Source organism: Prionailurus bengalensis, chromosome C1 (assembly GCF_016509475.1).
Source record: "Prionailurus bengalensis isolate Pbe53 chromosome C1, Fcat_Pben_1.1_paternal_pri, whole genome shotgun sequence".
Classification (NCBI taxonomy): Eukaryota; Metazoa; Chordata; class Mammalia; order Carnivora; family Felidae; genus Prionailurus; species Prionailurus bengalensis.
In genome coordinates this window covers 168,284,608-168,298,523 of record NC_057345.1, presented here as the reverse complement: position 1 = coordinate 168,298,523, position 13,916 = coordinate 168,284,608, and the positions used below count along the sequence as shown (strand labels likewise).

Below are 13,916 nucleotides of genomic sequence, written 5' to 3'. Positions count from 1 at the left end.
AGGAATAGTTCATAACTCCAGTAACCAAAGCTTGGTATGTGTCAGGCACAGGATTAAGCATTTTTCTTAGAAAAGTACTACCAGTCTTATGCCGTAGGTATTCTTATTTTCCCCAATTTATACAAAAGAAAATAGAGGTTGTCCACATTTGCACAAGAAAGTAGTAGACCTGAACTCCTGAACTGGTACATTTCACTTGCGTAGAACAGCATTGCCTGAAGGATATGCCAAGCATTAATGGTTCCAGAATCTCTGTGGGGGTGGGGGTGGGGGGGAAGAATTGGTTCATGCTTAAGAAATTGAGAGTAGAAATTATATCTGCCTTGACATTCACAGTGCCTGTTACTATATTGTAAGCTGCAAGATGTCTTGCAAAAAAGAATCACTTTAAACTTTGTTGAAGCCAGCATTTTTTAAATGTATTTGAGGACAGAATCTTTTTCACTTAACAACTTTACATATAACCCACTTTATGGAATGATGACATGGGCTTTAGAGTCAGTCAAACAAGAACTGAAACTGAGGCCTTACTACCTACCGCATACTAGGTGATCTCAGTCTCTTTAAGCCTCACCCTTCTCATCTGTAAAACGGGATAATAATACAAGCCTCATAGAATTGTATTATAATTTAATAAAATAAGGAACACAAATCACTTAGCCATATATAAAGTAAAATCTCATCAAATGGTAGTAGTGGTTTATCTTCTCCAAAAAGTAAAATAAATTCTGTCTGATTCAGTTTATATAGTCCCTGCAGCTGTTAGCACTATGGCTTTACAGTTGTTCATCCATAGTATTTATGAAATTAAATAATACTATTACTTAGGGAAGGTTATTTTTAGATAAATATATTGTAGAAGCATTTCCTATAGAGTATAAAAGAAATCTTATATATTTTAGTTACCAGTATCAATCACTACATTAGGATCAAATAAAAGTTTCAACTAACTCCCAGCTTCAAAGAAGATTGAACATTTTAAATATCTTAATTCAATGGTAAAATGCTGTCTGCAGCTGGAGCATGTGCCGATATAACTGAAGTGTTTTCAAGTGTGTAATTTGGTGACCATAGCGCAGTAGTAAAGAACAAAATTCAGTAGTCAAATTTCCTGGATTTTCATATTACCTTCTCCATGTACAAAATACTTGTGGTTGAGCTTCTCTTCTTTGTGACTCAGTTTCTCATCTGTAAAATGGGGCTAGTAATAATACCTTGTTTATTAGGTTATTGTGAACACATATGTATAATTTACACATATACTCTTTTTTTTTAAGTCATTTATTTCGAGAGAGCACACCCGTGCAAGAGCATGGGAGGAGCAGAGAGAGAGAGGGCAAGAGAGATTCCCAAACAGACTCTGCAATGTCAGGTCAGAGCCCAACGCAGGGCTCGATCCCATGAACCGTGAGATCAACACATACTCTTAATATATACAGAAATCAGTATATAATATATAATAATGTATAAAGATGTAAATGATATAAACATATAATTTAATATACCTAAATGAGTATATATGGATATACACATACAGATGTGTATATATATTCTTATGTGTGTCTACGTATGTACATACATATGTAATGTGCTTAGAATGGTGCCTGGCACACAGTATGCACTATAAAAATGTTATCTCTCAGTTTTTATGTGGCCTTTTCAGAAACAAACCCTTTTCGGTCACATAGCCTATTCACATAGCCACCTCCTTATGACTACAGTAGATCTCCTGATACCTTAGTTTTCCTCACATGACAGACTGATGAAAGAAAGGAAATGGTGAGAGAGAGACCACAGGAGATGCTGGTTGGTGATTGTTCTGGTAAGAGGGAAGGTTACTCACTGAAGCTGAGAAAGCAATAAAAAGAGAAAACTGAGTTTGGTAGAACTTGAAACGCCACTCATTTTAATTTCTTTAAAGACGTCTTTGGGGGGAAAAAAGATATCTTTGGGAGTTCTATAATTGGCATTGCCTCTACCTAATAGACTTTTATAATATGCTAAGCTTTTTATTTTAGTACTCAATAAAGCAGACATACATAATAATGGCATAAGAAGAAACTACTTCTGCAGGATATAGAATATAGATTTGATCTCATTCTGTAAATGCTTCTTCACACAGTTGTTCTGTGACTTTGGAGTTTTCTCCTAACGCTGAGGTGTTTCGTTTGCTCGTGTTATGGTACATAGGGTACTAGAAAGCCTCACAGCTATCACCTAAACCTTCAAGGTAATATTTCTAAACGTGAAAGATCACAGCAATAATGTCAAGTGTTGCCTAACTCTCAAATGAGGTGTTATTGTGATGAATTACGATATAATCCGTTGACATAATAAAGCACCTATTATGTTACAGAGGCAGTTGGCTGTAATAATAGTTTTATGATCATAGTGGTGTGTTGTCTTTCTCATATTATTGGTTTCATAGTTATAGATGAAAACAACTTGGAATTTACAGTGAAAATGAAATTGGGGGGAGAGGCTTAATTGCATTCATAGGTGGAGTATATGAACATGTGGAATTTCCATGGTGAGAGTGGTGACTGTTACATCTTTGGGGTATACATGCTGGTGTGTGTGTGTGTATTTCATTTTAGGTCAGGGAGTCTGATCAATATATATACAGCAAGTGATATAAAATCTTTATTGTCAAACAAGGTAGAGCCCTATTATGACTTAATTCATTATTATATATACCAGATTATATCCTAGGCTTTGAAATAAAGCTACATATAGGAGGTATCTTACATAATATTGCCAAATCATACAAAAGACAAAGGTTGGTCCTGTCCCCTGGGCAGAGCAATGTGAAGGATTTCTATGCTGAAATCCATGCTCATCCATTGTATTTCCAACCCTCTTTTTTTTTTTTCTCTCAGCAAATTGAAGAAAAATTAAGCATTTTCTTGCAGGATGCAATGTATTTTGGCCATATTTCTGCTTGTATCTGCCACTAACTTTTGGGCATCCTAGGGTGAGGAGAAATGCTTCCCAGCCTCAGAACAGTAGTAAAATCGGGAATAAGGTGACAGAGGGATTAAAACCTAACCCAGCCTGTGCAAAAAAGTGCACTTTATCCCCATTCATCTCCCACTTGCAAAAACTTCCTCTGAAGCCGTGGGTCTTGGTGAAGCAATCTGAAAAAGCAGGTCTTAAAAGTGAAAACAGCAAGGTTGAGGTGAAGGGAATTGATGAAAGCAGTTTGTATTTATTCAGGAGATCTACCAGTGCTTTAAAACAATCTGTGTTTAACATGGCAAATTGTCTGTCATTAAAATGCTAATGAATGGTAAACAGCTGCTAAGTTTTTATGCTAATGAATGGTGGCTGCGAAGTAGTTCTCAAGCCTTGTCTTTATTAGCATAGATATTTGATTGGGTAAAGGGGGATCATTGCGCATTCTGACCTTTGTTGATGGAGCAATCTGTTTGTCAGGTTCTGTGTTGCGTTACATTTGAGTTGAGTTTGTTAGCACAAAATGACTTTTGCCAGGCCCTCTGATACCGTGTGCTGCTGGTGTTATCAGAGTGTTACCATTATGGGCTTAAGGAAAAAACTTTGCTTTTTGGTGAGTGGGGGAGACCCATGATGGCAAAATAATTCATCCGTTCATCAGGCAGCTTGAAGTAGAATAGTTCTGCATACTTTCTAGACTTTAGGCTTTTGACAATTATAACAATTGTGAGTTGTATATTGTTCTAAAATAAGAAATATCTTTTTTTCAATTTAGCTACAGCTTTAAAGCAAAGCTTTTAAAATAAATATTTTAATAAGTGCTTCTGCAGCATTTGAAATACTGACATAATATATCATCTTGGATCTATAAGCTCTGAAGTTAGCAGTGACTGTAACGTCACCTAATTAGAAGAAAAAGTGTAATTAAATACAGGGTGGTCATGTGAATGCCAGGCTGAGATCAGAGTATTTACTTTGGCATCTGAAAAACAACATTACTGTTTGATCTATACTTTTGGTTGATTCTATTTTTGCTGAGTCCTACTCTACATTCCCTAATGGATGAGGCTGACCTGAAGACTTGCCATTACAGATAAATGCTTCAGATGCCTTTTTCTTTTTTTCTGCTTTTAGGATCAATGTAAATGAGGCATGATAGTCCATTAAACACTATTACTAATAATATTCTGGAATGATTTGAAATATAATGCAGAGTTTATTAAGAAAATCCATTATCCAAAAATATATCATTGAAATAGAAATTTTAATTATTCTGGAACACTGTGTGAGGACGTTGGTAGAAGTTTTAATAGTTGGAGCATTTCCCCATACTGTTTATTTCTCCTTCAAGTCAGTAGGAGATTTTTGGCATATGATTATTTGTGGTCCTATATAGACATGCTGGGAGAAATTGGAACCCTCATACACTGCTTGTGGTACTATAAAATGGCTCAGGCATTTTGGAAAACAGTCTGAACGTTCTCAAAACATTAAACCATATGATTACCATATGACCCAATAATCCCCAATTCTACTCTTGCGTATATAGCAAAGAGAACTAAAAATGCATCTCCACACAAAAACTTACAGACAAATGTTCATAGCAGCATTACTCAGAATATCCAAAAAGTGGAAACAACCCAAATGCCCATCAACTGATGAATGAATAAGGAAAAAGTGAGTCTGTTTTAATGGAATATTTCACAGCCTTAAAAAGGAATGAAATCTCATACATGCTACAACATGGATGTGCCTTGAAAACATTATGCCAAGTGAAAGAAGCTTGTCACAAAGGAACTCATATTGTATGACTTCATTTAAATGAAATGTCCATAATAGACAAACCTAAAAACAGAATGGAGTAGTGGTTGCCAGGAGCTGGCGTGTTGAGAGGAAGTGTGGAATGACTGCTAATGGGTATGGAGTTTCTTCTAGGGATTGTGAAAATGTTCTAAAATTGATTGTGGTGATGTGCACCGCTCTGCAGAAATGCTAAAAACCATTGAATTGTATACGTTAAGTGGGAGAATTGTCCAGTATGTGAATTACATCTCAATAAAGTTATATTTAAAAAAAAAAAAAAAGGCACACCTGAGCCTGTGTCTCAGAGAGCCACCTGCATCAGCAGCTACTCACCTACAGTATGTGGAGGCTTCAGAAGAATGCTTGTTACTTGGAGAGGAGTGCTTTAAATTTCCCACACATGGTTTAGCCCAGATTCCTAAAGAGATGACAGCTAATTTAATTGTTTAAAAAAAGGGGGGGAGGGGTTAGTGGCTACAATAACACAAAGCTCGTTAGAAATAGAAGTTGGAGACAAATACTTGAGTTCCTGTCCCAACTTCTCCCCGTCCCCCAATACCATGCCCCACCCAGGCAGTAATCACTCCTTTTGGGTTCCCTAACTATCCAATGTCTAGACTACTTATTGCCCTCACAGCAAGGGCAAGCTTCACTTTGGTTTTTTTAGAGATAAAATTGTTTGAGTCATAATTTTCTTGGGAGCAGTCACTATGAGTCCGAGGTTTTTTGTTCCCCTTGTAAAAACCCTATAATTATCTTTGATGTGCATAAAGCATGCCTACTAGCTGTTCAATAACTGACTAGTAAAGAGCATCTGCTGCAAGAACCTCATCCCCTCCTCTCTCCTACATTTTTGACTACTCAGCGACAATGGTTGAACCCACAGGATGATCTCATTCTGCCCCACCTGCCAGCAGAATCTGTGTAGTTTGTATCTCTGAGCAGACCTTGGCCCCTGCCGTAGGGAAGTATTCTGCATCACTGTCTCACATAATGAACAAGAAGACCCCTTTTAACTGTATTCTCTCCTCCTGTGCCATTTGCTTACTTTCAGCATAACTCTCTTGCTCTGGGGTTGCAGCTCAGCAGTCCTCTTTTTGCATGGTTGGTTGGGGGTAGATGGATAGGAGGAAGATTGAATTCATTTTTGTTTTGTTCTTGGCAGGCAGTACATGCCACACTGCTACACTTCCTGCTCTTGTGCGCACACCTACCCTGATGATGCAGCCTTCACTGGATATCAAACCATTTCCACTGTCTTTTCCAGTGGACAGTAGTTCTGCTGTGGGGCTCTTTCCAAATTTTAACACAGTGAGTAAATGCATTTTTATTTTATTTGTGTCCTCCTCAATCTCTTTCATTCCAGTTGTGAATAGGCAATAGATATAGCCTGTTTCCAAAGTGTGTAATTTTAGACCATATATTGGTTACACTGACCAGCTATGTTGTGCAAGATACTCCTTCTCCCGTAGGGGTTAGTCCAAACAATAGCCAGCATATTTCTTTTACAAATATTCCCACAAGTGACTTTTCACCTGTGGCTTTGAGCAGTTTTGACAGACTTCGGTGGCTTGAGAACCTTATTATTTCTGGGATACTATTCACATGCTCAAGAACACAATTTAGAGATACCAAGCCACATTGATTTTTCCCTACTACTAGAAAGAAAGGAAATGCTTTAACTACCTAGATACATTTTTATTTGGGACATATTTTAGATCTTAACAAACAGAATTTTTATTGGAAAACTACCGTGGATTATGTGAATGTGACTCTATTTTTTAAAAAGTACTTTAAAGCTACATATTAATTGTCTGCATGATACTTTGACATTCCCTTTAAAACATACAGTAAAGATTAGTGAATTACCTACAATTACTAATGTTCTTCATTCAGGTCAGCTGACTGTTTATCTGAATGAAAGACATTTTGTAGGCACGCCAAGTGGAACATGACACCTTTCAACAATAGAATTTAGCATAAAATCAGTCCACAGCCAAATGCTAAACTTGTAGGAAGAGAAAAGGTTAAACAGTTCAGGTGATTGTATGAATTGTTTGTTTAGTCAATAAATGCAGTCATTTGGGACCTGATGGTCTACATGAATTATACAGCATTATAGAAGCTGCCATAATCAAGAAAAAGAATTGCATTATCAACACCACCAGACAGTGAGCATTTGAAGTATTGCCAAGTGTTTCCTTTTGCAAACTTATCTTCTGTATGAAGTGAGACAGAAAGAGGATTTTTCCTCAAGGCTTGTAAATAAATCTGCTGATGGGCCTTCTGTCATGGCTTAGTGTCGTAAGGTAATTGGAGGGTAGGGGATCAGCCTTCTTTTTAAGGAGCACTGGCTGTGACTTAGCGAATAAACAGTTAAAGTGAATGTTCACGTCTGTTTGGGTTTTTCAAAGACAAGTCAAACAGTTTTAAAAAAAAAAAAGAAGAAGAAGAAGAAGAAGGCATAAACAGGTGAGCATCATTTCTAGCGCAGTGGAGCAGTTCAGTGAGAGAAATCAGGCCTGCCCTGACCACTTTAATCCATCAGGAGTAACCACCCAAAACACCACATCGTGCCATTTCAAACAACTTGAACTCAAGCATGCCTGTTGTATTCTCTACTGAAACATGGGTGATACATTCCAAACATAACTGAATTAAACTATACTTCTTAAAACACTTACTAGGTGTTTTTATTTTGATTAATGTGCATTTAGAAGACAGCATTTGTAGCCACTGCAGAAGTCCAGCCACTGTCAGGCAGGCACTGATCATGTGGGTAGGGTAGGCCTGAATGGTTCCTACTGCAGCTCATTTTTTTTAACACAAATAATACATGGATACTTATTTCAAAGATTCAAATAAAACAGTAACATTCAAAGCAAAATGTGTAAGTCAGCATTCTCTGCCCTGTGTATATGTTTACTCCCTTTGCTAGAGGCAAGCACCCTCATAGGCATCCTTGTCTTCCCCTTCTAGAAGTGTGTTATGTACATACTTAATAGGAACCCAATCACAGTTGTCTTTCTACAACTGTGATGGAATGATCGGCACTATTCTCTAAGTTACTTTTTTCAACTATCAAAATGTCTTACGTATACTTCTGCATTCTTAAGGGCTATAAAAAATGGAAAGAATGTCTTCATAATTTTAAGGTAAAAATACGGTTTCATAATGGTTTACTAATGTTGTGTAGGGCTGATAGACATACTAACTTGCCTTTTTGTTTGTTCCATATAGCAATTAACATTACGAAATCTTTGAGAAAACCCAAAGCATAATTCTTTTTTTATAAAATTTTTTAATGTTTATTTATTTTTGAGAGAGAGAGACAGAGTGTGAGTGCGGAGGGGCAGAGAGAGAGGAAGACACAGAATTCAAAGCAGGCTCCAGACTCCGAGCTGTCAGCACAGAGCCTGATGCGGGGCCCGAACCCACAAGCCTTGAGATCATGACTTGAACTGAAGTCAGCCGCTTAACTGACAGAGCCACCCAGGCACCCCAAGCATAATTCTAATAGGAGCTCACTTTTTTTTTCTTGAAAGAAAATAAACTAGTAATTTTCAAATGGAAATATTTTTGGTTATGATGAAGAATATAGCAAAGAACTACATGAAATGATCATTTTACTCTCTGTATTATATTACATCCAATGCATTTGGTGGGCAGAGAGTACTTCTGGTAGGATATTAAAAATTAAGTCACTGCAAGTGAGACCCTCTATCATCTGGTAAATAAATTAATTTATAGGATCATTGGACTACCTATGATTTTTCATTGAGTTACAGCTTCAATTACTCTACTCTTTTCCCTATAGACTATTCCATCCCAGTGTCTAACTCATAAATTTCCTAGGACAGTTTCATAAAAGTCATTGTCCACATTTTCCTAGGAAACATTTTTGTATCACTAATAGTAATGATACTAGATCATTGTATATTTGTGAGGTTTTCTATCCTTCAAAGAACTCAGACCTTAGAACATTTTAGTAGACCATGATTATGATTCAGTTCCTATTGTCTCGGGGAGAGAGAGTTAGTAATGGAAGAACTGAGACTTGAATTAGAATCTCCTAACTTCAAAACTCATATTCCAGCTTGTCCGTGTCTTTGGATCTTTCGGTCCATGTTACCTCCCACATCATTCAGTGTGAACAAAGCTCAATCAGAAATCTTTTGTGCTCTTTTCTGGAAGCATGGTAGCCAATTTTCAGCAGAATCATTACATATAAAGAGGAAAGAATTTTTTGAATGTGTAAAAAACAGAATATATTTTAAAAAGTTGTAATTTCTTGTTAGCAAATTTTAAAAACCTATTCCATTCAGTAGTCCACTTGTTCTTTGAAAGGCAAGGTGAATGCTATTATAATCACTTTCTTTTTAACCAAAGATAGTATTAGTAACTATAAGAAATATATTTTAACTCGTAATTATTATCAGAAGAATATAAACACTGTACTCTCATACCATAGCTCAAAGTTTTAGAATTTTGAAGTTCTGCTGTCTTCTTTAAGCAGATTTTTAAAAATGCATATAAAGTAATGGTTTCCTCCTGTTTTTGTAGGGGAGTATGATAATGTTACATGAGAATTATAGCAAGAATGAAATGGGATTCTGTCATATTCCAAAATGGGATACTCGCCTGTTGTATATTAAATGGTACACAATGAAGAGACATGCTTCACAGCATTCATTTAGTGGCTGTCTTACCATCTACCCCACGACTGACAAAATCTCTCTCAGTGTTTACATGTGAAGAATAAGCAAATAATTCAAGACACTGTCCAAGTGGAGCTATGAAGAGACATGCTAGGAAAGGCAGTGTAGATCACTGATAACTTTCTGATGGGCTGCATGTCAAGGATGCATGTCTGGAGAACAATGATGTTAACTCTGCACTTCAGCAGTTTTACTTTCCAGGGGGGCTGTTTTGAGTCACTTACAGGTAAAAGGCTCTGCAAACCACAACAGCAATGTTTAAAGATCTCAACCTTTATATCTAAAGCCTAATGGGCTTCTTTGCCTAGCTACCTATTAATGCTCACTTCCACCACTGCCCCACCTTCAACCACCTGTCGTTCAGGGCCGACTTAGATATCACCTCCCTCATAGGAAGTTTTCTGTGATCTGCGAGTCTGCATTAAGTGCTATCCTCTGTATTTCCAGGGTACCCCCGGATTACCTCCATTATAGCAGTTGTCACACTATAGTCTAATTACCCAATTATCTATATTCACTAGAATGTCAGATCCTTGAGGACAGGGCCTATGGTATGTTCATCGCTGGATGCCTGGTATCTGGCTCGAGAGCTCAGTAAAACTTTTCTGAAGGGAAGGAAAAAAGGAGGGAGGAAAGGGGCCCAGTTTTTTGCTTCTCAATGCACATGCTTCCCTACCCAGCAAAGGAAACACCAACATTTCTGAGCTGTATCTACGCATGAGGTATTAAGCCTAAGTGTTTACTTTCATTTGCATTTCTCTGGGAACTGTCATCCTTTTTTTAACTTGAGGACAATAATTAGTTACAAATTTTTCTGCAGCTCTAGTTCTGGCTTCCTCTGTGTGGATGGTATGGAAGCTTTGCAAGTATCTACTACATTTCTTGTCCTGGGTCCTACTCTTAAGAGCAGTTAGTTTAAAAAGAAAATTATTCATTACTGGGTTTTATTGAAAACATAATATATGCACTAACGAGTACTGGATTTGATGAAGAGGATAAACAAAATAAGTAAAACAAAAATTCCCTAGTGTGCAAGAAACTTCTAAGAAATAGAATAAAAAAGACTAGAAAAGGAAAGATAACAAAAACCAAGAAATATAGGCAAAGTAAAAATAGTTACTGAACTTTACAGTATTATAGAAGAGCCAGAAAGAATGATTTTTTTTGTATCCCAGTAGAGCTATTTTCATTATTTTGTTTTTCACTTTGATTAAATTTGTCAAATGCCTCATGGTCGTCCTTTAGTTACTGTACATAATGTTTTGGTAGCTACCAAAATATATTCAATTATTTCTATTAGAATTGGAATTTCTCATTTCCTTTACTGTGGATCCAATTGTTATCTTCATTCAATCCTGATAATACCTGGTATTTAATATCTGGTGTTTAACAAGCAGGTAATACATGATGTTTAATTCTCCATAAGAAGAGGCTGCCTCAGAATTGAAATAAATTGCATATTTAACGGGATGGATAGTATCAACTTATTATGATAAAGTAAGTCCATTAAGAAGCCAGGTCCACACACATACTGCCATGGACTGAGTGTTTGTGTCCTCCTCCCCAAATACATATTTTGAAGCCCTAACACCTGCAGATGGTATTTAGAGATGGGGTTTTTGAGAGGTGTTTAGGGTTAGATGATCATGAGGGTGAGGCCCTCATAACGGGATTAGTGCACTTATAAGAAGAGACCACAGAGAGCTTTCCCTCTCTCTACCATGTGAAGACATAGTGAGATAGCAGCCGTCTGCAGCCAGGAAGAAAGCTCTCACCAGGACCTGAAGATGCTGGTGCCCTGATCTCAGACTTCCAGTCTCCACAATTGTGATAAAATATATTTCTGTTGTTTAAGCCACTGACTCTATGGTATTTTGTTATGGTAGCACAAGCAGTCTATGACATATATGCAACTTATATATTGTATGTGATGATAATAGGTCAAGTTCCTTTTTAACAGCCACATACTGGATACCTACACAGATGTATTTGTGTGACTCTCCATAGCTATAGATATAATTACAAGCCACCTCAAGACCACAGTCACCTATCAATTTCTCTGCTGATTGGCAGGTATTTTCCATGTCTACTATTTCAGATGTCTTTTTGAGTCCTGCCTTGTTTTTGCAACTGCTCGAGGAAAGCATGAGCACAATAGCATCACAGATGCTTTATTGCAAGAGGCTCAACAATCTTATTTTTGTGAAAAATAATCTGATTTTTCCTACATACCTTGAAATTATTTTTTCCTGACACATTAACAAGTTTGTGGAACAGAATAAAGATGATTTCTAAGCATACAGTCCCAAATCACTGTATGCCTCTGAATCACCCATGCCAATCTGTGAAATGATCTATATATCTACTGTTTGTCATTCTAAACCCTTGAGTTTCTAGGCCATCCACAGTTTGGTAATCTCAATGAATATTTGAATTTTTTTTTTCTTGGGACGCGTGGGTGGCTTAGTTGGTTAAGCATCAGACTTTGGCTCAGGTCATGATCTTACAGCTCGTGAGTTAGAGACCCATGTTTGTATCCGCATGGACAGCTCAGAGCCTGGAACCTGATTCAAATTCTATGTCTCCCTCTTTCTCTTCCCCTTCCCTACTTGTGTTTTCTTTCTTTCAAAAATAAGTGAACTTTAAAATTTAAAGAAAAGCTCTAAAATTTTTCTTTCTTGTACCAGACATAATAATATATTTATCAAGGAGGTACAAAATAAAGAAATTGGGAATCAAAATCACATTTATTTTGCTATTAATTCATGCCATGTTTCTCATGATGTTTTACTGTAAGGAAACCTGAAGTAAGCCAAAACATTTAATTTTTAAATCTATCTTTAATACTTTTACTATCTAATGAAGTCTTGATTTAGACATTTGGATACATACTTTTTTATCTGATTTTTTTTCATTTAATTTAAACAAAATATTTTATCTCTGCTAATGTAACCAACTGTGAGGTTTTGGTTTTTTTTGTTTTTTTGTTTTTTTTTTTCTTGGCCATTTAAGCCTTTTTTTTTTACTCTAGTAATGCTTTGCTCTCATTAAAAAGTTATATATTCCCTATTTCCTAGGATGTTAGTATGTCCAGCTACTCGAAATGATACATTTGTCCAAATAAAAAAATAGAATGAAATAGAGATAAAATAAATAAAATAAAATGGATAAGAAAATAAATAAAATAAAAAAGAGAATATGGTTGAATTTTTATTTTCATGATATGCTTAAAATATATTGAAGGATCCTATTCTTCTATATGTTCTAATGAAATGTATATTAGAATATGCCAAGTTGAAATTTTCCATGGTTACTGAAATTTACTTAAAGAGGGGGAGGGTGAAGGCCTGTTGCTGGACTTAGAAAAGTGAATAGCAACACCCTAGATCATTTGAAAAAAAATGTTTATAGGAAATCTTTGAAATGTCGTATAAAACTAACAAAGATTTTGTACAAATATTTAAGCATAAATTCCTGTCTGGAAATTTTTACAACTCTATTCAGTATGACAGAGAAAAATTATGTAAACATGACCTGGGAGGAAAAAAACTACATCGTGACCATCTATCTATACTATTGTCTCCCTCTTCAAACTACAAACATATCTTTTAAAAATTTAAGTCATGTCCTTTGCCCTATTCAAAAGTGTCAAGATTTACCTGTTAAAGACTTTGTGTTCAAAGCTCCCTTTCCTCACTGTTGAAACCTCTTTAGAATATGTAGATATTATTTATATGGTATGTATACATGTATGTTTATATAATGTATGGTCATATGTCTTCTCTCTCCCTAAATAAATTATTTGTCTGTGGCATCTAGGAAAAGGCATTCATTCACAACCACTCACTAAATGTCTATGCATGCCAGTCATTGTGCTAAGAGTTACAGTGAATAAGACAGAAGCTGCTCACTGTCTGATAGACATTACTTCCTCCTCTTGTAAAATTCACCATAACATAATAGAGGATATTGTTGATAATCAAGAGTCAATTCAGTTGATTAAGCTGCCAAGAAATATTAGATTAAGACCTTGATGGGCTCTTATGCAGTAAGGGAACACAAGGTTTCAGAAGCCTGTGAAAAGAGGCATCTATAGTCCCACCACGCTATGTCCTCTCACATGTCCCTTTCATTATCCCAGTCTCAACCTCACATGGCTCTGGGACCTCATCTTCAGTGCTAGGGTTTCAAGGATTATGTGTACTTGGAGGGCACATCAGATTTTCTGGCAAGACAGGTCTTCAGTTTTGGCGCTGTCCCAGCACAGCATTTTTCAAGAGTAGAGTCAACTTGGAAAAAGTGTCTATGTCAGGCCATCTTCTTAAAATAATTTATCTTATTCTTAACAAATCTCCAGTTAATTAAAAGGAGAAGAAACCAACAACAACCTTTTTCTTAGCTTCTCTCAGTGACCAAGTCTTTAAGTGCCAATGATAAAGT

General features: G+C 36.3%; 1 protein-coding gene across 5 annotated transcripts in view; it reads left to right on the top strand.

Moving 5' to 3' along the window:
• Positions 1-13,916, top strand: part of ZNF385B (zinc finger protein 385B) — a 329,371-nt gene that overhangs the window by 236,980 nt on the left and 78,475 nt on the right. For all 5 annotated transcript variants that reach the window (XM_043577196.1, XM_043577195.1, XM_043577200.1 and 2 more), the window contains one exon: positions 5,924-6,069. In XM_043577196.1, coding sequence (XP_043433131.1) covers positions 5,924-6,069 — 146 coding nt within the window. The remainder of the gene's footprint in view (positions 1-5,923; positions 6,070-13,916) is intronic.